The sequence below is a fragment of the Engraulis encrasicolus genome, chromosome 17, assembly GCF_034702125.1.
Source record: "Engraulis encrasicolus isolate BLACKSEA-1 chromosome 17, IST_EnEncr_1.0, whole genome shotgun sequence".
Classification (NCBI taxonomy): Eukaryota; Metazoa; Chordata; class Actinopteri; order Clupeiformes; family Engraulidae; genus Engraulis; species Engraulis encrasicolus.
This window is the reverse complement of record NC_085873.1, coordinates 12,533,392-12,557,470: the sequence shown is the minus strand read 5'-3', so window position 1 is coordinate 12,557,470 and position 24,079 is coordinate 12,533,392. Positions and strand designations below refer to the sequence as shown.

At 41.7% G+C, this 24,079-nt stretch overlaps 1 protein-coding gene across 1 annotated transcript; it reads right to left on the bottom strand.

Annotated features, from left to right (window-relative positions):
• Nucleotides 1-7,299: 7,299 nt before the first annotated feature.
• Nucleotides 7,300-20,140, bottom strand: scd (stearoyl-CoA desaturase (delta-9-desaturase)). Its single transcript, XM_063221763.1, has 7 exons — nucleotides 20,002-20,140; nucleotides 19,446-19,692; nucleotides 18,398-18,528; nucleotides 17,494-17,699; nucleotides 14,984-15,216; nucleotides 12,830-13,029; nucleotides 7,300-12,263 (listed from the first exon to the last, which is right to left on the bottom strand). The coding sequence occupies exons 2-6, from the start codon at nucleotides 19,669-19,671 to the stop codon at nucleotides 12,833-12,835; spliced, it is 993 nt and encodes a 330-aa protein (XP_063077833.1). The 5' UTR covers nucleotides 19,672-19,692; nucleotides 20,002-20,140; the 3' UTR covers nucleotides 7,300-12,263; nucleotides 12,830-12,832.
• Nucleotides 20,141-24,079: the final 3,939 nt, after the last annotated feature.

Below are 24,079 nucleotides of genomic sequence, written 5' to 3'. Positions count from 1 at the left end.
TTACCAACATTCCACGCCAACTCTGCTAGTTAGCCTCCGTTACATGTATAACATCCGGTCCTTATTTGTGGCCCTTTCTTGGATACTGACTGTACATATGGGATTAAGTAACCCGTTCAGACTTTAATTCAGTAGGGCAGGGCAGGGGTATTCAATTAAAAGTCACTGCGGGCCATTTTTTTCCAAATTCCTTTCAGTAAAGGGGCCTGACATAGAATCTGAAAAACCGTGAGGAGCACGGTGTCCGAGGTTACGGTGGGAAACAAGTGTATAGCTTTCCAGACAGAACATATTCGCTTCTCTATTTCTTAGTAGCCCAATAATGGTCTATTTATCAGACTGTTTTAGGTCAGATTTCACTCTCATGTGAATGCATAGGAGAGATACCTTGCCATCCAAGGGCCACATCTGGCCCCAGGGCCTCCATTTAAATAGCCCTGCAGTAGGGTATGTCTGTGTGGCAGTCTTGGTGTACGGAAGTCTTACCTTGCTCTCTCATACAATGACTTTGCAAAAAGCATGGCAGGCAGCATTTAACCAAATCTAGGTCTACATAACAAGGCAAACGACATATTTGCCGTCTGACCAAAACGTTTGGATAGGGTGTATTTGTTTGGGGGGCGGGGGAGGTTGACCTATTTTACATGTAAAGAAAATGGAAATACGCCGTGGTGTGACAGTAATAATCCAACCAGAGGCATACGCTTCTCCACCTGAGGCAATGATGTTGTGTCAAGAAGGATCTTGTCCTGTGCTGTGCCTGTGCGCCACAGCACACACCATCCCATGGGGTGATGAGTGTTTGCGGCATCAGGCCACGATGAGGTGATGAGGTGAATAATTAATATGAGTGTGATTCAGACCGCTACACTTCCTTGTGGTTGGTTCCAAACCAGTTTCTTTGAGAAGAACACGACATGGAACCGCAGCGCCACGAAGAATCTCGTCTAAATTTAAGGACCATTCACTGATTGGCCCGCGGGAGTCACACAAGTTACCCAAAGCGCGTCTGATTGGCTACGTGAGATCAGCCGGCGTGCCCAGATGTATTTGGTGGTGAGCACTTTCTCCCTGACTGGCGTGAACCTCAGTAACCTCTCATGACACTGACGTGGTTCTCCCTTTTGGGATTGCTGGAAATGTAGGTGAACGCGTGTTCGTAGACTACTCCCTTCCCTTCCGTAAAGCATCCTCATCATGTCAGTGGCCGATAGTAACCGAGATATTCATGTAGTTGTCTCGTGCGATTCTTGATGGGATGCAGCCTAGTTCTACTCCCTCCGCCCCCACCCCGCGCACTCCAGCGTGAAGGAAAGATGCTGCGTGCGCTCCGTGACAGCTGGGCGGCCAAGTAGCTTAGTAGAGCAGGTTCACTATCTGAAGTCTCTTTCATTACACAACTGCCATAAAAGTTTCATATGCCGTATCAGCTGTACAGCCTACGTTTGACTGCGCTCAATCAAATAGTGGTTGGTTCAGAGCTCCCTGTTCCTTATGCAGAGAATGGCATTATTTAGTCTTATTTAGATCCGCGCCTAGGCTATTCCAGAGATATAGACCCATTTGTGGGTAACATGCGTTATTTATTGATTACCCAGCCAGGACTGAAACTGATAAAATTAATAAGGTTAAAAAAATGATGTGCACATTTTCAGGTTTTGGGCATAAATAATCACACATTGTGCTACAATTAAAATACATGTTGGTGGTCTACTTAAAACGTTGCCCGTATGGGATCCCGTGCAGCAAGTCAGGTTATAATAGATTCCAACAATGGAAAAGGCTGAGTCTGCAGACCTTTGCCCCCAGCGTATGCGTCTGTGTTGTGGTCAGGGATGAGTAGAGATGCAGGAACGTTCAGCAGGGGGGAGTGGGACATGGTTGTTTATTTCTTACCTTAGAAAGAAGTGGTCTGATAGCCTGGTTTATGGTGTGTAGATGCATGAAGATGATGTACTGTTGAAGCTTTAAAACCAAAGCCCCTATGGTAGCCTAATTAGTAAGTATAAAACTCACTGACTTGTTGCCAAATGTATTTTTGTTATAAGGCATCTTGTGGAACTCTGATGACATTACTACATAGCCCCATATGAAGAGAGAGAGAGAGAGAGAGAGAGAGAGAGAGAGAGAGAGAGAGAGAGAGAGAGAGAGAGAGAGAGAGAGAGAGAGAGAGAGAGAGAGAGAGAGAGAGAGAGAGAGAGAGAGAGAGGGCGTGCTGTGTTGTATTGGGGAAATGTGACGCACAAAACATCTGCCCCATGGGTGAAAGATTATGTCAGGAGCACAGAGGACTTGTAGAACCTGGAAATTATGAGAGAGAGAGAGAGAGAGAGAGAGAGAGAGAGAGAGAGAGAGAGAGAGAGAGAGAGAGAGAGAGAGAAAGAGAAAGAGAGAGAGAGAGAGATGAGGTGCTGTTGTGGGGAAATATGAAACCCAAAACATCTGTCCCCTGAGGTGAAACAACAACCCCAGAGGTACCAAGGCACAAACATTGGTAGAGAGACAAACATCAGGAGCACTGAGATAGCCTACAGCAGGGGTACTCAATTAAAAGTTCCCAAGGGCCAGTTTTTCAAAATTCCTCCCAATGAAGGGCCAACACGAGCCGAGCCGAGCCCCCCCCCCCCAAAAAAAAAACATAACTAAAAATGATAAGGCCTTTGTAAGCACAAACACACGCACTCACAGCAGATAGTTAGTTTCCAGTGATAGGATGGGGGGGGATTCTCTCATAAGACTACAGGGCCTGCATTTTCCTGGAGCACTGTTGGGTGAGGTGTCTGCCTTGCTCTCATTGCCACCCTTCAGGTTTTTTTTAAATGACACAATATTATTTGTTAGCCTATTTGCAGACTACATCCAGAAATATTTATTTCTTAGTGAGAAAACCAATAAGCCTGAAGATAACGCTTTTCAAACAAATGTTGCTTATTATGACTTTGTTTATGCAGCTCTCACATGCATACTGCATAATGCAATAATATCATGGACCCAGCAAAGAGGAGGACACCAGGTTTTGCCAACAAGAAAATGGCACATTTGATGCAATGTTGATTACATGCAACAGCCAATAATAAATTGTCAAGTTGCTCATAACTTTGTTTGTAGTCTTAAGAGGGGCTTAGCATTCCAAACGAACTATTTGGGGACTGTTTAAAAGTGTGAAAAGTTTATCAAGCAATTCGTTTTTAAGTAGGCTACCACTAGTTAGCTGCCAGCAGAACTCAAACACAATTTGCCTTCATTTGTGTTAGCAACTAGCTACAGCTAGTGCTAAACCAATTCGAAGTCCTAACACACTGTTTGCAATGAAATGTGGACCATAACTTTCAAAAACGAGGCAAAGAGAACTTTGTAAATAATTTATTTACAAGTTCTGATACCGTCCTTCCCTTCTGTAGTCTACCTCATAACAACCTCTGCCACCCTCATAGTCACTTTTGTTTGGAGCCTGCAGGGAGAAACTGAATGAGGGGGCGGGGCACGGCACGCATCTTCCTAGCGTCTGTGGCGCTATTTCAAAATAAGAGTCGGCAGCGCGATCGGACCAAAAAAAAAAAAAAAATTTTTTTTTTTTTTAATTTTTCAAAATTATTCGAGGGCCACAAATAGATGCCCCGCGGGCCACAAGTGGCCCGCGGGACGCTATTTGAGTATGGGGGGCCTAGAGAAACAACTTATGTTCAACCAGCTTCAATGGACCCACCAACCAGGTATACTGTAGCCTACTTATATCTGACTGTGTGAGGCCCCCATATAGCCTATAGCATATAATGTACATGTAGCCCTGGTGACTGGGTCCCTATTACCAGCCATGGAAGTTAGAGTTTGGCTAATCCCAGTGACCTCAGGGTTCCATTTTGACACAAAGATGACGGCTCCTGGAGCTTTTCAAACACTGATCGCCATTGACATACTTCCAAAATAGTTCCAGGAAGTGAGTGTTGAACACAGAAAGTGCAGTAAAGTAAAGTATGCAATTCATTTTAAGTAATTTTACATCATCTTTGCTTGCTATGTAGTGGCTCTGTGTTAGTCTCTAACGAAAAGAAAGCCTCTGCCTAGAATTATTTGAATCTACGTGAATCATGTCAACAATCAACTTCCTGTAGCCAGGAAGGGATGCGTTTCTCGAAAGTATAGTTGTGAGTCAGTTAGCAACTTGGGTAGCTGTCAATGGGAAATTGCATTGCGAACAGCAAAGTAGCTAATGTAGTTAGCAACTATGCTTTCGAGAAATGCACCGCGGAATTCCATGGCTCTGCCTACTACTACGAAGGTGGTATGGACAGTCAGCAATCATAAAGTATTGTAGTTGTAACATTCAGTGGAACTGAAGCCATTGGGTTTGTAGCAGACTGTTTGGCAGAGCTCAGGCAAAAAAAAGCAGAAATGTGTCAAGTGAATTCAAACCCCAACTTGCCCACAAGCTAATGGTGTCCCAGAAAGAAGAAGCTGCCGAGCCTAAGCAGGCCACGTCACAGGAGAAAGGAGAAGTACCCTCGCTCTGGGAGAGATGGTGTGGATCAAGAAGATACAGTGATGACAAAACACTGTACTCATGGCCACTGTCAGCTTTGGTCAAGCCCTGGGACTAAGTCATCTGAAAGACCCCACACAGTGCATAGAACGCACCCATTTTTGGGCCCCCTCTCTCCCTGGCCTGGGCCAACTGGACCCTTTTAAAAAAATAAAAAAGATACTACTACAATATATACAACATGTGGAAAATTACAGATTCAGAACATGCAGGCAAGGTTAGCACATGATACTGTGTGAAACTTTCTGGAAAGCCAGTGTGCTCACAACACAGCTGAAAAGTATCAAACACCGGAAAAAAATGTAATTTTTTGTCACTGCCTCTTCTTATGTGACAGAAAATCTAATTTCACAGGCTAAGTCATACCCGTGCACGTGGCGCTCTTCCCATAAATGGTCCATTCTAGGAGGCACAGAGTCTTCTTAGTTTAATCACTGCATTTCCCTCAAGAGAGATTTACCATTCGATACGTTTCTGGATAAACTGATGTCCTAGCAAATGTCAATGTTTTGTGTAAGCATATGTTGTTGATTAGCCTTAAAATAAGGCCACTCTCTTTCTTTGGTTCCCGTGATGTGGGTGTGACTTTGACTCATTTTTTTAGTCTGCTTAACCCCAGAACTATTTCCTGGTTCATACAATTCAGAATATTACTAAAAAAAACACACAGAGAAGAAAAGAGAATAAGATTTGTCTCTCTTCTCCCTCTACAATTTGTGTCAGTGACATATGTTAAGAATCCTAGCGAGCTAGGGGCGTCTAGATTTCTAGGCTATATGTTAAGTACATACTGTACTAAACATACTATACGCCCTCTGAGGGATTTAATCAAAAATGAATGTATTGTATGGCCACAGATAGAATGTGATCCTGTTGGATGGGTTCAGGGGTAGAGTTATTGGAAGGGCTAGCAGGGCATTTACCCCAGGGCCCAGGGCCTTGGCTGCAATAGAGCCCTTACCACCAATACAGCCCCCCTATCACTGTCTTGCCCCTAGGGCTCTGTGTGCAATTGCTCCGCCACTGGATGGGTTGGCCTGTCCAGGGCGAACATGGCCAACGTGGCCACTTCACGTGACTGATGACTGGGTAAGTAGGTCACCGGGCTCTGGTGGTTGATCTATCCCACTGAACTATGATCCATCCCTGTTCACTGTTCACCATGGAAGTCATAATCGTCTCTACCTGGAGAGAGGGGAGGCGATTGAGGGGATTACAGAGAACAATGCTTAGAGGGAGAGAGAGAGAGAGAGAGAGAGAGAGAGAGAGAGAGAGAGAGAGAGAGAGAGAGAGAGAGAGAGAGAGAGAGAGAGGGATGAGGCGAGACAGAGTGAGGGAACAGTATTGATTATGTGGAGAGAAAGAGAGAGATGCTCATTTATTGGATCTGACCACCCATTCACAACATACCACATTTCAAATCAACATCTCCATTTAGTACAAGAGACAGAGCCAGAGGCAGAGAGAAGAAGAAAAACTGGCGAGGCAGTGGAACTAGATTAGAGAATCAGGGGAGGAAATGACAGAATAAGTTGCTGATTGTTGGTTGATTGCTGCAGAGACCCAATAGTGAGACAGAGACTTTGAGAGGATGAGATGAGAGAGTGAGAGACAGTAGATAAGGAAATGAGAGAGTGAGAGACAGGAGATGAGAGAGTGAGAGAGATAAGAGCACTTCTACTGTACACAGAGGCTGGCGAGGTTGGAAACCACAGACACACAGACACCAACGCAGCGACAGGGAGTGGGTAGACAGAAAGTATGTCGATTTGTACAATGATGCTCAGAGAGAGAGAGAGAGAGAGAGAGAGAGAGAGAGAGAGAGAGAGAGAGAGAGAGAGAGAGAGAGAGAGAGAGAGAAAGAGTGTGTGTGTGTGTGTATGAGAGAGAAAGAGTGTGTGTGAGAGAGAGAAAGAGAGAGAGAGAGATGGGGGGATTTGAGGTACAACCTGATGAGCGTAACAAAGCAGAGAGAGAGAGAGAGAGAGAGAGAGAAAGAGAGAGAGAAACGAGAGTTAGTATAGAGAGGAAGAAATTGACAGAGGGAAAGCTAGTACAGAGAGAGAGAGAGCGAGCGAGATGAGAACAGACGTGAGCGATGCAGGAGGATGCTGTGCCTGTGACAGTAATGAAAATGAGTGCTGATCTAAAGTAAGCCCCAATATCCTGAAGCTGCCCTCTGCTCCAGGCTTCATAATACAGCATTTGAACACAGTAATCCCCACGCTGGGATCTCTTGCATGATTGTCGACTATGACATCGGTGAACCCTTTCATCGAAAGTATGTGGGAATGCTTCACTGTACTGTACATCCAGTATTGCTAGTATCCTACTAGCAACGAGGAATAGTCTTGATTCTAGAGGCAATGATTCGGAACAAAACAGATACCTAAAGGCAAAGTATATATATTTTTTAGTAATTTATTTCCAGAATTCACACTGCCCATTCACAAAATGTAATCTTTTTTTCATGAATATTTACCAGTACCATCAATTTCGAAATATTCATTATGACAAGGGAAACTAGACTTTTCATACCTAAAAAAGATGGATCTTCTCTGTGGTTGCTATTTTGAATTTCCAGTAACAATTTGTGAGTGGGCAGCACACATTTCTGAAACTAAAAAACTAAAATACCTTTAATGCAGCTGTTTTTAAATGTGTTGCTCAAATCACTACTTTAAGGTATGTAGGAATTTCATTCTGCCGTTTTAGCCCATGCATTCTGATTTTAGTTTCACTTAAAAGGATTACACACATTGTACAATAGCCTTTTTTATTTGATTTAGAGAGAAATATTACTGTGGCATGACACAGGACGAAAAAAGAAAGAAAAAAAACATTTAATCCTTCCCACCGGGTAGAAAATCTGCTCTATGTACAAGTTACATACAACATTCCTCGCAAAGTGTGCCAGATGAAGTTTAAGGCATTTTTAAGAATTCAAGAAACACTGGACAATAATTGCACTGCAAAAAGTTAGAGAAACAAGTAATCAATTTTTAATCATACATTGGAATTGAAAGGTCTTCATCAAGATAGACTAGCCTCAGCAGTAGTAGTAGCAGTACACATGTACTTGGAAAGGAGAGTGAGTGTATTGGCCTAGTATTTGTGAAAGCATGGCTGGATAGACTGGGCTTTGATGAGATTAAGGGACGCCAACATGGGCATAATAATTCATAATCATGGGGAGTTCATTGGTGACTTTATAACCGCACAAACCCATTGCATTGGCAAAGCGGCTGCAGACGATACCTTCTTCTGGAGTCTGATCAGAGGATTTGGTCATATAGCCACACAGTAAAGAAAAATGCAGTGTTATTTCAACACTATCAGTCATCTGGGAGCAAACACTCTAGAAGATGTTACATTGACTGACTAAGTGTTGAAATGACAAAGCAAAATTCACTGTTCAAGGACATGCTCTTTAAGGCTACGCCCACATATAGCTTCTGCTTTTGTTATAATTAAAAAATCAACTTAACAATATCTGTCCACACACACACACACACACACACACACACACACACACACACACACACACACACACACACACACACACACACACACAGTACTGTGTGATTAATTCCTGTCTTGCCGTTTTCAATTGGCTCTGACTGTCCTCAGTCCATCATTGGCTGATGTTATACAGACACAAAACCACAGACTAATATGGACAGCAACTAATAAATAAATAATAATTTAAAAAAAAACATGGCCAAGAGCTATTACATTTCAGTTTAGAAATGGAGCCATGTGGACGTAGTCCTAACAAAACAAGAGTCAGAATCGCAACACCAAAAGCAGCCAATCCAACGCGGTGTTTTCTATTTGTTTTTCACTGCTTCTCCATTCGGCTCTACTGGTTTTGATTTGGAGATGACTTGGGAAGGGGGACAGGGCTTATAAGGCAATGGGCTAAATTTCCTGACTCAGTTAATTTCACTTAGATAACACCTAGAAACAGCAACGGCAGAGAATCAGTCGCACCCACCCAAGACTCGTTTTTTTCACCTTGCTAAAATAATCACTGTGGTCATTTTTGTGGAGATATGGACAAATGGCCTGTTGCCTATGGCCAATTGGTTAGGTAGTTGGTATGCAAAAGCAGTAGATTTAAATTTCACATCACACACAGAACTCCAAACGTGGTATTTTATTCTACCAACACTTCTCCTTACACCTTCAGCAAGGGGCTATACAGACGCCTACAGATGAAGGCGTAAGCAGAAACGGTTGAAGAAAATATTTAAATGAACTTCTGCATGTGACAACTATTTCTACGAGCAATTAGGCAATTATCCTAAAGGGGCATCATCACATGTTCTTCCCAACTGAGGGTGTGAAGACAATCCTGAAAAAAAAAAAACTGGGGGATTATTTTACCAAGATGACGAGTTGCTAAATTGATAATCCATCCCTTTCCCATCCATCACAGACAACAAGCAACGGCAATTTGTAGATACAGAAATAGAAGATGCGACATATTTGGAAAAAAAATTGAAAAGCAAAAAAACCACAACAGAACAAAAAAGCATTAACTAAACAAAGAAAACATCTTGGGATATTTCAGTCACTTTGGCCATGTAAAATAATTAAACTTCTTATAAAACACATTGCCACTGGCAAGAAAAAAAAGGAAAGGAAAAGAAAATGTTCACAACGTTGTTTTTTTTCCTCAGAGCTTCCAGTAGTTCTTAGCATGCAGTACAAACGGTCTTAATTAACTATATTACATTTACTTTCACGAGGCCAACACCAAGATGCCTCTGAAAATAACAAAACAACATAATTAAAAACCAAGACCACTTCTGGAAAACAAACAAAAAACATTAAACAAAATCTGTACAATTCAAAGCTCAACTACAGTAACTAGTCTGGCATTGTGAAAACCAAGTCAGTCTGTGATAGTTTAGACTATGGGGTAGCATTGGACCTCCACAGATGAGAACAGCACTAGCAGTAAAGCCTATTTATTAAAGCTGGAAAGTAAAAAAGATCTTGCCAACATATCTCCATGCTTTTGATCAGATTGTTCATGTACAGTTACAATTGACCATATTGCAAAGAAGCTGAGAAATAGCTGTGACGTATTTAAGTGGGTTGAGGACAATAATATCTTAAACGTGCACTGTGTAATATTTTTAGCAGCTCATTTCCAGAATTCATGATGCCCATTTACAAATGTTACCTTTTTAACAAATATTTACCACCACCACCATCAAATTCTAAGTATCGGTATTCATTATGACTAAGAAAATTGCACTTTTCATACATAAAAAAGGGGATCTTCTCAATTGTCCGCCATTTTAAATTTCCATAAATGGGCATTTTTAGCCGCAAAACTTACTGTACTTTGTTCATACTAGAAAATGATAGTTAATTATTTACTAAATATGCATGGAAAAAGAACTAATTTGGCAATAGGCAGCACAGTTTCAATGCACAGCATAGTTGCAATACCTACTCTGCCCACATCCTACACAGTGCACCTTTAAGAATTATCCTCAATGCCTTCTTAAAAAAAGCTGGACAGAGGCAGGCAAATTAGCTTGATTAAGTTAAAGTCCTGCTTAATAGTACTTCTGGCTTTGAATATGAACACAGGTAACTTTACCATCTAGTTCTAGAACTCGGGTAACTTCACCATCTAGTTCTAGAACTCAGGTAACTTCACCACCTAGTTCTAGAACACAGGTAACCTCACCATCTAGTTTTGGAACATAGGCAACTTCACCAGAGATAATACTCCAAGAATCTCTGACTTCTTCATCTAGTTCTATCTGGCAGAAGAGTGAAGGTGGGGGGATCTAAATAGGATCAGCTGGTTGGGTGATTTTTTTGCAACAAAATAAATCTAGCAGGACTTTTCAATTTCTAAACCAAGGATTTCCAGCCGTGTGGAAAAGCTCATCACATCAACTCTGAACAAGTTCTTGTCAAATGCGATTTGATGCAGGGTGTGATTTGTTGAAAAATAAATCAGGAGGGGTGTTTCTTTTTAAGAATTAAAGCAACATCAGTGGAGTAGTAGTTGCTAGGATATCATTGCCCCCACAAGATATTCAAATCATTTATCAGAAGTGGGGGTAACAAAACCAGAAAGAAAAGAAGGAAATGCCATCCATCCCCAACTCCCCAACTCCAAATCGAATCCTGCCTGACTCTGTGTACATACTTCTGTAGGGTCCGCATTATGTAACCCAACTAGCATCACCAAACACAATATCAGCAAAATAAGAGGTGTGATTTGTGGGTAAACCAGGAGCGCACCCTCCGCAATATTTAGCCAAGCTAGCTTCACGTCTTTACGTCTACACGTCTACTTTACTGTAGTGCCTAAAGAAACCAATATCACTGAACTCTGTCGGCAGCTTGATGTGAAGCGAAAGCAGGCAATGGCATCAGGCATTGTACACAACGTGTTGTGGCGGCTAAAAATACCGAGCGGAACAGCGGCGGTTGACAGTAGCGACTGTCATGAGCACCTTGAAGGTAGTTAACTAAGGTCCTCAGCTGACAGTGACATGCGACGAAGAAGAACTATTCACTCGTCTTAACTCGATGGCAGTGTTGTTTGAATCCAGCAGTAACGAACGCTTCCTTACATGTACATGTCTGCCGTTTAAGTAGCAAAGACATAGTTTTGAGCAGTGACGTGTGTCTCTGACCTTTCCATTCTCCTCTGCAAAGACAAATAAATAATCTATCTATCTATCTCTCTTACTCGTGCTCATGGTGCTCATTCGTGAAAATCCGAATAAGCCTTTTAGTAACATTCCTCTCTTTTGCTTGTTCATCTTTCAGAAGGTGGCAACCACGCCACCACATTGTAGAAATACAAAATAGGCCTCGATTAGTATAATAAATAAAGTTAATAAATTGTACTTTTAGTGGGGATAAGGGCAATTATTAATTTGAATTTGGCAGGCACATTTTCAAAATCGATTTGGTTTCTTACAATATGTTTTTCTTCATAGGCTATATCTCTGGCACACTAACAAGGCGGCCTTATGAAATGGCTTCCTGCACTGTAGGCCTATACCTATGCCATACATTGACGCACACATGATCAAGATTTGTCTTCCAAGGGATACCACAGAGAGGGTGCCTGTTACGTTTGCCTCTCTGTTGGGTTTTCTTTTTTTGTTTGTGCTGGCACTGTATACAGTAGTAGTATGCATCCCAGACTAGGTGCCTTTATCACATCGAGCGTCTTCTCACTTCCATAAACACACACACACAGAGACCCGTTCCACCCCAAGTGTAAACACTATGAAATGCAGCAGTGACGTAACCAAAGGCAGCTTCTCAGTGCACACACTAAATAATAATAATAATATAAACCTCCTGTAAAGATCCGATTGATTGTTTTTGAATGAAATATGGAAATGATTGACCAAAACAATACTTACAACAATGGTAATATAATAATGATCATATCAATGGAAAAAAAACAACAACAACATTTGGCTACATCTCATAAAATTTCCAACCGAAAAAATAAAGCTATGGGCACAACTGACGTTTTTTTTTGTCTCAGTTTCACAGGGTTGGTTTGTTGTTGTTGAGGTGCAGCTAAGAAATGTATTAAGAAATTGCACCTTCTACTCTGGGTGAGCTCTCGTTTTTCTGTGGATGTTTCTGAAGGTGGAGTAGCCTGGCCATTTAAAGCAAAGCCATGTGGGGTGCTGTAGGCCCTGGATTGGAGGCCCAGAACCTGAGAAGAAGAAGAAAAAAAGAAAAAAAAACGGAAATTCTAGTTCAAAAGTACTAGTTATTAGGTGATTACTACTACATTAAGATTGACTAGATGTTTTTATTTGAAACTAGAAAAATAATTAGATTTAGTTAAGATGTTCATTTTGCGGTGTAGCAACCTGCAACTAGGAATATACAGCACTTTTCACCTACATACTATGGAAGCCGAGAGAGCCTGTTCATAATCTTTTAATTATTCAGAGATAATAGCATAACAAAGTGTGAATAACTATGTGAATATATATATATATACTAAGTATGATTAAAATATCCTAACAGGATAATATATAGCATCATATGTATTCTGAAAATGCAAACCATATTGACTGTTATATATATTAATACATTGGGAGAGAAAGTGGCTGGTTAATATTCCACAACATGATTTCAAAATCAAAATGACTGAGGAAATGCTAAGGACAACATGTCATCATAGGATCTTCTCTTTACCACAAAACCTAACAAGTACAATATAACAAGAACAAAAAATAAATTAATAAATTAATGATAATAAAAAATATCAACCTTTCAGCCACGGACACTTCCATCGCCGGTTCGGGTGGCACGTGCCACGAGGGTCTCGCGGGAGACTCGCTTGCACTCTTTGGCCAGGCCCAGGTAGCACATGAGGTCAATGAAGCACGTGGTGACGTTAAGCCGGCAGCCGAACTCGCTCGTCGCATAGTCATAGGGAAAGGTGTGGTGGTAGTTGTGGAATCCTTCACCTACAAATTAATCATATGCAGAAATAGTAATATATCAACCAAAAGAACGGATATTCAAAATGGAGTATCACCACACAGATATACATAGTCATAGAGAAAGGTGTGTTGGTAGTTGTGGAATCCTTCACCAATGAATCAATCACATGCAGGAGTAAATATCAGCCAAAACACACAACAGCTATTCAAAATGGTGGTTAACACCGATATTTTTTTTTTATTTGAGTCTTTTAGGTTTTTATACCCCGCAAGCTGCCACATCCTGTCATCTGTATTGTGTCCAAATCCCTACCTGTCTAACCCTAACTGGAGGACAGGCAAGACATATTTTTAGACAAATGGTAGCTTTGAGGTTTTTTTTAACAGAGCCACCATGTCAACTCCAGATACAAAACCAGATTTCCGTCAAGCTTCAGATAGTGTTTCAAATAGTGTTTTAAATAGTTTATCTCGACCTCTCCGACAGACAAGTTAGTAGAAGGTTCCTAGACTACATCTCACTTGCAATAACCAGGCTACCCGTCTCTCTCTCTCCCAACTCGCTTCCTGTCAATATCTTCACTGTCCTGTCACACAAAGGATAAAAACCCCTACTAAAAGCGGAGGTTAATCCCCACCCAGTCCTAAGGAGGGGTTCTCAAGCGTTGCGGGTGACATTGTAGATGCCTGTTGCCCTCCATGTGGAACACTTCACTTTAACAGACCATTTCAATTCCTCACTACAACATTTTAAAGAATACCATAGCGGACAAGTTAAAGCAGGGATTTATTTGGCCTGCGAGATCATTTCAAATGTGTATTACAGTTGGCCCACATACACCACAACTGTATAGCGTATTAAGATTTGAACATTCGCATGTCACAGGAATATGAATGGGCCCAGTCCATTGAAACAGCTAACAATGAAATGCAACAGAATATGTGCAGGCACATTTGAACTATGATGGGAATCTGTTCAAACATAAATTCAAACATGAGCAATTTTAGTCAATTTTTGTAAAAACATATTGAGTTTGGCGCGCGACTTAAATCCAGATTTGAGTTTGACACCCCTGAGTTAAAGGATCCATGCACAGCTTCTACAGGTGCTGGTAAATGCAAGGGTGTTCAATGATGAAAGTTCAAAGAAAGAGAAAAGTTTACCGCACACTTGTTTAACGTTTTGCTCATTTATTCAGCGCGAACAACGCATTTTGCCTTCGTGCGTCATCAGGTTTGAACAGAGGAGAAAAGCGTTGTTCACTCTAAATAATGAGCAAAAAGTCAAACAAGTGTGTGGTATATTTCTTTATTTTGAATACTATATTGGCTTTGCCTCTTCCTCCTTCTTTCTCCTGAGATAAGTGTCGTACCTGTTGCGCCGAAAGTGACCCAGGGGTTCTCGTGGGGTTTTCGTTGACATTGTAGGGCCGCTTGCCCAACATGTGGAATAGTTCACCTTACTAGACCACTACAACAGTGCTTACTGTGCCTGCTCCTTGTATACGTTCTGTGTTGTACCTTGTTTGCATCCTTGCATCTTGACTCTCCATGTTTTGATCTGATCTTTTATCTTATTCTTTTATCCTCTAATTTGATTTTTTTCTTCTGTGCATTGGTCCCAGTCTATGTGATTTTTTTGGGATGTTTTATGTCCTTGTGCTGTGCTGTCCCGTGTCCCTGTCTTTATATTGTTGCTTTTTATTTGGGGTCTGTTCTGAATGTTTTAATACCTGCTATAACCTAATATCCCCTTTGGGGACAAATACAACTTGAACTGGAACTTGTGCCTATTGCGCTGAAGGTGACCCAGGGGTTCGCGCAAGGGTTGATGTTTACGTCGTAGGGCCTGTTGCCCCAAATGTGCGCAGCGGTGTTGACCAGCCAAATACTATGTGAACCGAATATCACTACAGCACTGTCAAGACAGTGGCTTTGCCTCCCTTCCTCCTTCTTTCTCCTGAAACAAATGTCATACCTATGGCGCTGAAGGTGACCCAGGGGTTCTCGCGGGGGTTGATGTTGACGTCGTAGGGCCTGTTGCCCCACATGTGCGCTGCGCTGTTGACAAGCCAGGTGGCGTTGAGCACTAGGGTGTAGCGCAGCAGCGCCGGGATGAAGTAGGCCACCCACAGAGACTCGCCCCACAGGTACCAAGGCACGAACATTGGCACAAGGAAACACATCACCAGCACCGACGGCTTGTAGAACCTGGAAAATATGACAGGGAGAGAGAGAGAGAGAGAGAGAGAGAGAGAGAGAGAGAGAGAGAGAGAGAGAGAGAGAGAGAGAGAGAGAGAGAGAGAGTTTTTGAGGATTTTTGAGGATTAAAAAGTCTATTACTGGAACAATTTTGATAATTTACAAAAAACAAGCAGGGCCACACTATAATACATGAGAGTCACACAGCGACATACACCCCGCCACCCCCAGAGAGAGAGAGAGAGAGAGAGAGAGAGAGAGAGAGAGAGAGAGAGAGAGAGAGAGAGAGATGGCGTGCTGTGTTGTATTGGGGAAACGTGACGCACAAAGCATCTGCCCCATGGGTGAAATATTATGTCAGGAGCACAGAGGACTTGTAGAACCTGGAAATTATGAGAGAGAGAGAGAGAGAGAGAGAGAGAGAGAGAGAGAGAGAGAGAGAGAGAGAGAGAGAGAGAGAGAGAGAGGGGAGAGAGATGAGGTGCTGGTGGGTAATATGAAACCCTAAACATCTGTCCCCAGAGGTGAGACAACAGCCCCAGAGGTACCAAGGCACAAACATTGGCACACACACAAACATCAGGAGCACTGTAGAACCTCATGAGGGATAAAATGAAAAGGAAGGGGGGATGAGACAAAGAAGTAGGTGTCCTTTTTTAGGAAATACGAAACCCTGTTGTAAACAACTGCCCAGAAGCACCATTTTATGCAGTGAGCAATATAGACGCACAAATTAACAACAACTTCCACAGACCTGGGGGCTATACTACATGTAGCAAGCTGGTTTAGTAGTAAATCAGGTTAAGTTAACCTTGAGGTGGTGGTAAATCATCTAATACAAGAGCCTGGAGTCCTTATTTCTCAACTAAATGACAGCTGTGTGCTGTCTATTAGCAGGTTTACCACTTCATGCAGTTTAACCTAGCCAGGTTTATCACTTAACCATATTTTTGGAACACTCCCCTCGTCTCGCAAGGCAGACTAAAACATCAAAATATTACTCCGCAGTCGCTGAGTTCAGCTAGATGAGGCCTGTGGGTGGGACCAATCCACTGTGGTTATGGTTCGTCTTTGCCTTTGCAGTCAAACAGCCGCTCTTCGTTAGCAGTAGCCATTCTCCTGTCTCCACCATCCTGCCAAACCCCGCCCCAAAGATCCAAATAGAGAGGCATCGGGGGAACACATATACACTAAACACGAATTTCACCAAGCAAAGCGAACTTCGCCATTCATTCCTGTGAGGGAGGCGAAGGCAAGCGAACAGGAGTAAAGCAATTCTATTTGATTCTCCACGACAACCCGATGACCATTGAGCTGTCTGAATTTTGCCTCTCTTCGTTTCACCTGCATGTGTTCCCAGTGTGGGGGTGGGGGGCTGGGACAGACAGACAAATGGAGCTCCATGCAGGTGCTGTATGCAGGTGTGTGCAATATGTTTGATCTGCAGAGATGTCTAAAGTGAAAGTAAAATTGAACTAGCCACCAGCCAGCCAGGATCCTGACACGCCACCCCCTACTGAACATTCAACCTGCACTACTCAACTAAACTCAACTATTGCTATTATATGTATTATTGCTCAAATATTGCTATTTATGTATATGCACCAATATTATTACCACTAAGTTAGAATGTTATGCTAGGACAATGTAAATACTTTGTATATGCACATTACAAATTACCTCTTGTATTATTTCACAATGCTTCTACTACTATGTCAGAATTGTTACACTAGGATATTGTACATACACAACACAAATACCTCTATTTTTAATATACAGTTATACAGTATGTTCTCTATATGTCTTCTGTTGTCCACTTATAATGTCTATGTGTGTTGTATGGGTCCTGTATGTGTACTGTCTATGTTTATACTGTCTATGTCTATACCTAAAGTATGTCTATGTCTGCATGGGAAAGTAAGAAATGAAATTTCACTGTGTTATGTCATAGTAGTGTTAGTACTATGGTAGTTAACTTTTCAATTACTATTACACCATTCCACTAGTGGAGTAACGTGCATAACGTGTCAAAAAAACATGGGGCAGCAGTGACCTAGTGGTCAGGGAGTTGGTCTTTCAATCTGGGGGTTGTGGGTTCAAATCCCACCTGACCTCTCCATACACCTCCATCCAAGGCTTGAGGTGCCCTTGAGCAAGGCACCTGACAACAAACTGCTCAAGGGATTGAAACCAATACCCTGAACATGATACATGTAAGTTGCTTGCTGTGAATAATAGTGTCCGCTAAGTGTAATGTGATGTAAAAGAGTATGAAGCATAACCTACTTCCTCTGGAACATGACCACCTTGTCCTCCTTCAGGTCCCTGAGCTCCAGCTTGCGTCCCTTCTCGATGACGTCGGGGTGCTTGCGCACAAGCAGCCAACCGATGTGCGAGAAGAAGAAGCCGCGCAGTGCATTATGGGGGTCCGCATCCGTCTCCGAGTACTTGTGGTGCACCCGGTGGTCACGAGCCCACTCGAATATGTCATTCTGGGATGAAGAGATGGAACGGGATGGATGGAAGGGACGGATGGGAGAGAGATAGAGAGATAGATACAGAGAGATAGCAGATAAAGAGTCAAAGAGAGTGATACAGAAAAAGAGCGAGAATGAGACACACAGAGAGAAATCAGCGAGAAAGTGAGATATTTTGAGAGTTGATGAGAGAGAGAGAGAGAGAGAGAGAGAGAGAGAGAGAGAGAGAGAGAGAGAGAGAGAGAGAGAGAGAGAGAGAATCAGACTTCAGAAGTGGTTGATCTTTCACTTGATTGGAAGGTAACACTTTATTTTAGTATACCCTGTATCTAAATGTGAATATATGAGATATTAAGCAAGCACTGTAATAATGATACAACCTTTACTACACTGTAATAAGCTGTACTCTGTATCAGGGAAATAATAGTAGCAGTAACCTGTAAGCCAAGGCAAGTGTTATCCTGTCTGCCCCTCCTGGTTGGACGTGTGAAATATATGTAGGCCTACAGTATAAATTGTCCTTATCAAGGGTGCCTCACCTCTTGTTCAATCTAGTGTCAACATTTAGTATCAGTATGTAGGTGAATGTTCTATTAATAGTCTAAGGAAGAAAAAAAAAACATAATGTTTTTATGTGAACCTGTCTGTCCATGTGGATTGATGAGTTTTTAAATGTCCACTCCAAGCACACAGATCCAATCTGTCCGAGTTACCTGGAAGGCCATTGAGTTTGCAGTGGCAAGAAATATTCTCAGTGGTAACGTGGCTTTGTACGACCGATGGCTCCACAGTCTGTGAGCTCCCGCTGTTACACCCAGTGCACTTATCAAAAAGCATAGAAGAGCTGAGAGAGAGAGAGAGGGAGGGGAGAGAATGAAATTAGATGTCATTAATCACATCGGAAGCTAGGACTCTCTGTCCCTTTTGGTTGATTGAGTTTTAAAACACTGCCACAGTCTGCTGCATGTTTGTTTTCATTAGGTATGTACCCAGGTATTAAACCATAAACGGACAGTGCAGTAAGCATCTAAGTAGGCCCCTATTGTTTTGTAATATCTTCAAAATTATATGCACGCCTCAGTTCAGGTTACAAAATAAGGCAGACTAGTGGCAGTTGCTGGTACTGCAGTTTTAGGTAACAAGTTCATAGACCGTCTACTCCACAAAAGGCTGTGCAGATGAGTCTCTCTGAGCTTGCTTTGTGTGGAAACCACAATGTGTGAAATGAATTCGGTCTGCGAGGTACATGTGATATCAGACAGTTCCTCCTCTTAAACAAACGTGAAATACGCAGACGTATTGCTTTGCACTTTTCCTATACAGGAAACGATTGAAACTCAAAGCGGCAAAGTGTTGATGCCTGTCATAGCTTGTCCTAATTATTTATAGCCTACCAGACATTTTGCCGGTGTTTTAAAACATTTCATAGCAGTCTGACACAACATATGCACATAGTACATCATTTTTCTATCTAAACGTATCGTTTCATAACACCACGTCCGCACCGGTTTGAGATACTCGTCATCATCCTCTCGTGAGAGACCACCACCACAGCTGCAGCTCTCGTGCACTACTGGCGGCTCGAGCCTCCATGCCCTACGCAGCAGCTATTATATTTTACACAAGAGGCTGGCTCTATGAGAGATGGCCACTGAAGGCACCATAACTACGCCACGACCTCTCAATCATTTCATCCATCCCTTAACCCTGATTATGGTTAGTGGGGGGGAAACGACATCACAACGTGATATGTTTACTTACACCATGCCAAGGTCAACGAAGCAGCGGATGGGATGAGGGAAATTCCATAGATAGCCCCTACGTGCAGCAGAGACATCAATATGACGTTTTTCCACACTATTACACTTGGAGGTTTCGGACCCTCTTTTTCCTTGTATGTGTCGTCAAACACATCATCCCTAGAACATGAATCCGTAGCCGCTTCTCCATTTCTGTGCTTGACATTTCCCCCATCCGATTCAGTCATTTTCCACGCAGATTTTTTTTTCTGTAAAGACGGGTGAAAAACAGCAGACATTTTGTTATTTTCAGGTTACAAGGCATATGAACACACCTGGCAGAATGTAAACATGTTCAATGGTGCAATCCTATTAACAGTAGACCCCTGCAAGCATTATTCTTTGTATTTGCGTTGAATCAAACAATTGCAAGGTAGCTGACTGACCGAACCACAGGTAGCCTACATAGGGCATGTAAGTTAAACATTCGCTTTCACCGCGCACAGCTGCTAGCAGCCTGCCTGGTGTAGCCATACCCTTCTCGTTTTTAGATAATCAGTCAAAAAAATGTTGCTTACCAGAAAAAGATGAACGTATAAGGACTGCCTAAAAAACAGTTCGAGTGATGATTCGTAGCGGATTTTATAACGCCAGCCGAAATATCAAGACCATACAATGAGCTTTAGTTGTCCAAGTGATGCGATGAGTGATGCTGTGTTTCACCTAGGCTGTAGTTATGGAGAAGACATTTCGCAGGCTACCATTGGCTGGCTGGAATTTGATGCCACCCCATTCTGGGACACTGATTGGGCGACATCTCATCTGCTGTTCACGCACTACACTCTTATTCATTTCTTGCCAGAAACACTTGCAGCATATAGGTATTATAAAATAACAAGCCAGGCGTATTTTAGAAAACGTGCCAACACTTTTTGTTTAAGTTGACAGTTGCACCAGGTGACCTGACACTCTAGCCCGTCAGAAGATGTAATGGAAGGTGTGTTAGAAAATGTAATGTGCAATGAAATGTCTCACAGATAGGCTACCCCACTTGTCACACCACGGCACAGCCAATGCTTCCAATGTTTCTCTCACGGATCATCGCGCCTAGCTACACTATTATTCAACCAACTGCAGACAGCACAACAGTATTTCTGATGTGGGTTCTCTCAGGCACCAGCTTTGTTCCAAGACGCAAATTGGTCTCAAATATTTCTCACGGGCCCGGTGAATTCCTTAAATACTCTTTAAATACCACACGCGATCTCAGAACTTACAGAAGCCTCTAGGTCTGAGTCTAGTTGTTTTTATTTGTTAAACCAAATGTACACTATCTAAATATATAGTAAAGAAAGACAATATGGAAACCAATCTCAGGTGAGTGAGCGTGTGTGCAAGACCGAGTCACTGACTTGTATAGTAGAAGTCTGTGGACCGAGTACATGCGTGTTCTTATACACGTGCGTGTATGTGTGTGCTGTAGACCTGTTCAAAAAAACCTTTTTTTGTAATTTTGAAGCCAATTGCTGTGATTCCCATTGTCCAAGGTGTGAAATGGTCAGACATCAAATTATTTAGATTTTGGACCATGGGAAGACCTGCCTCAAGAGCCATAAAGTTTCAATGTTTATTTTAATCAAAAACGCCTGACATTTGGCCCCATTTTGCCTAATAACTTCACAGTCATTTGTGATAGAGCATTGTGGGTGGTGTCACCTGAAAGCTGACAATATTTCCTTTCAGATGATACCCAATATGTCAGTATCATGCACAGTTATAGCTGACTTTAAAGCAGAAATGTGTTAAATTTAGGCGAATTTTGGTGGTTTCAGCTCAAACAATACTCAATAGGACCCCAGAAAGGTTTATTAATTCACCAAAGTATAGTGCCAAATTGAAGTCTGAAATAAAATATATTTCCTAACATTTCATATATTGCCAGTGACACATCCTGAACTGTCAGAACACAATATATAAAGTCTTGATCTCTTGCTTACTCTTCCTGTGCTGTCGGAACACAATATTGGCCTATTGAGCCTGATTTTGTTGGTTTGCCCACAAAGAGATGATCAGTCTATAATTTTAATAGTAGGTGTATTATAACATGGAAACATAGAATATCAAAAAGCAAAGTAAAAAGTAACTTAAAAAATACTTATTGATTTCTATTATATTGAGGGAGAAAGGCATTTGATCCCCTGCTAACCATTAAGAGTTCTGGTTCCACAGACCAGTTGGGCACTTCCAAACAACTCATAATCTGAATTCAAGACACCAGAAAATAGATGATATTTTATAGAAACAGTTAATGAATCAGACCCCAAATTCTCCCAGGAGAAGGTACAGGACAAAAGGGTCAGACACTAAGAAAATACAGTTCAATGTCTGCACACTTTGTATACTTAGCACACTTATTATACATGATAATGAAGTTTAAGGTGTGTGTGTGTGTGTTCTGCTGATCTTCTCTTGAGTTAATCTGTCTTATTATCTGGTAAAAATAGCTGTTCTGACTGCCATGGCTTCTATCCTGTTGCTTGCCAGATAGTGGCAGCTGAAACAGTCCATGACTACAATGGCTGAGATCCATTCATCCATGGTTTATTGACAATGCAACACACACACACACACACACACACACACACACACACACACACACACACACACACACACACACACACACACACACACACACACACACACACACACACACACACACACACACACACACACACCTTTGGGACATAAGAAAAGACATAAGACATAAGACAACAGCATACATTTACTGTTACCAGAATGGCAATGACCAAGTCGTAATGTATCACTATAGGCTCTGTGTAATGTTATAGTAGTGTAGTACTATGGTAGTCTTTGGTAGGTAGTAAGGTAATAGTATGATATGTCTTTTCAACAACTATTACAGCATTCCACTGTGGAAGTGTGGGCATTATGAGGCTACAATAGTCTGGCTTTATGTTTTATGCTTAGTATAAGCCTGATATTTTGACTGTGTTTTGATTGCACCCTAAGACTGAGGTAGATCAGCAGTTGTTTTTATATTTCTTAAGGACACAGCTGTTGGTGCTGTTTACTGAAACACTCTTACTTGTGTTTTTGTCCATTCCAGCCATGTTCAGGTCCACAATCTAACATCACGAACATCTTTTTACAGCTTTTGGCTCTTTACTATGTTTGGAGAGTTTTGTGTCTGATTCGTTCACCATCAAAGGGAGACTTTTTAAGTCAGCTGACTATTTTCAGGTGTCTTGAATTCAGATGACAAGTTGATTGGAAGTGCCCATCTGATCTGTGGGACCAGAACTCCTAATGGTTAGGAGGGGATCAAATGCCTATCTCCCTCAATGTAATAGAAATAAATTCCTAATGTATATTCTTTTAAGCTACTTTCTGAATTTGCTTTTTGATATTCCATCTTTCCATGTTAGAATACACCTTATATTAAAATTACAGACTGATAATTTCTTTGTGGGCAAACCAACAAAATCAGGATCAATTAGGCCAATATTGTGCTCCGACAACACAGGAAGAGTAAGCAAGAGATCACGACTTTATATATTGTGTTCTGACAGTCACTGGCAATATATGAAATGTTAGGAAATATATTTTCTTTCAGACTTCAATTTGGCACTATACTTTGGTGAATTAATAAACCTTTCTAGGGTCGAATTGTTTATTGTTTGAGCTGAAACCACCAAAATTCGCCTAAATTTAACACATTTCTGCTTTAAAAGCAACTATAACTGTGCATGATACTGACATATTGGGTATCACCTGAGAGGAAATATTGTCAGCTTTCAGGTGACACCACTCACAATGCTCTATGACAAATGGCTGTGAAGTTATTAGGCAAAATGGGGTCAAATGTCAGGCGTTTTTGATTAAAATAAAAATTGAAACTCTATGGCTCTTGAGGCAGGTCTTCCCATGGTCCAAAATCAAAATAATTTTATATCTGGCCATTTCACACCTTGGAGAATGGGAATCACAGCAATTGGCTTCAAAATTACAAAAAAAGTTTTTTTTGAACAGGTCTAGTGTGCTCAGTAGTCAAGAATCAACCCAGCTGGCTTCTCAGATGCTTTTGAGTAGATTCTCATCATGACATGACTTTAGTCCTATATGGGCCTAAATAGGCATATAGGCCTACAAGGCTACTAGTACAATCCTATCCCTAATGGGTTATTATGGGCTGACTCAAACTTCCTGATATCTTAGTGCAAGGCCTAAGCTCGTAGCAGTTGGACAGTTGGGTCGCAATCAAGAGCCCAAAAGGACATAGACGATTACAGGCATACGATTCGCGCGAGAAGTTTAGCTCAATGTCGCCACCTAGTGTGCATGCTCAGCTCATGAAGTTGTGTTGCCTGAAAGTGCTCGCTTCACACACACGCACGCACGCACGCACGCACGCACACATATGTCCAATAAATGATGTACATTAAAGGTAAACTTTGCAGGAAATGGCCAAAAAAGGTAGGCCTACTGCAATATGCTGCTAATTGAAACTGGGTTGCTTATTGCCAAATTTGATCTTTTCATGAAAGTTTACTAAGTAATAAATTAATATTTTCTAGTATGGCCCAAGTACAGTCATTTTTTGCAGCTAAAAATGGCTATTTCCGCACATTTCAAATG

Coding starts and splice junctions, on each gene's coding strand:
- scd (XM_063221763.1), bottom strand. CDS start 19,671: ATGACTGAATCGGATGGGGGAAATGTCAAGCACAGAAATGGAGAAGCG. Junction 18,529..19,445: donor TTCGTTGACCTTGGCATGGT/GTAAGTAAACAT, acceptor TCTCTCTCTCAG/CTCTTCTATGCTTTTTGATA. Junction 13,030..14,983: donor GGTCACCTTCAGCGCCATAG/GTATGACATTTG, acceptor ATTAATTTGTAG/GTGAAGGATTCCACAACTAC.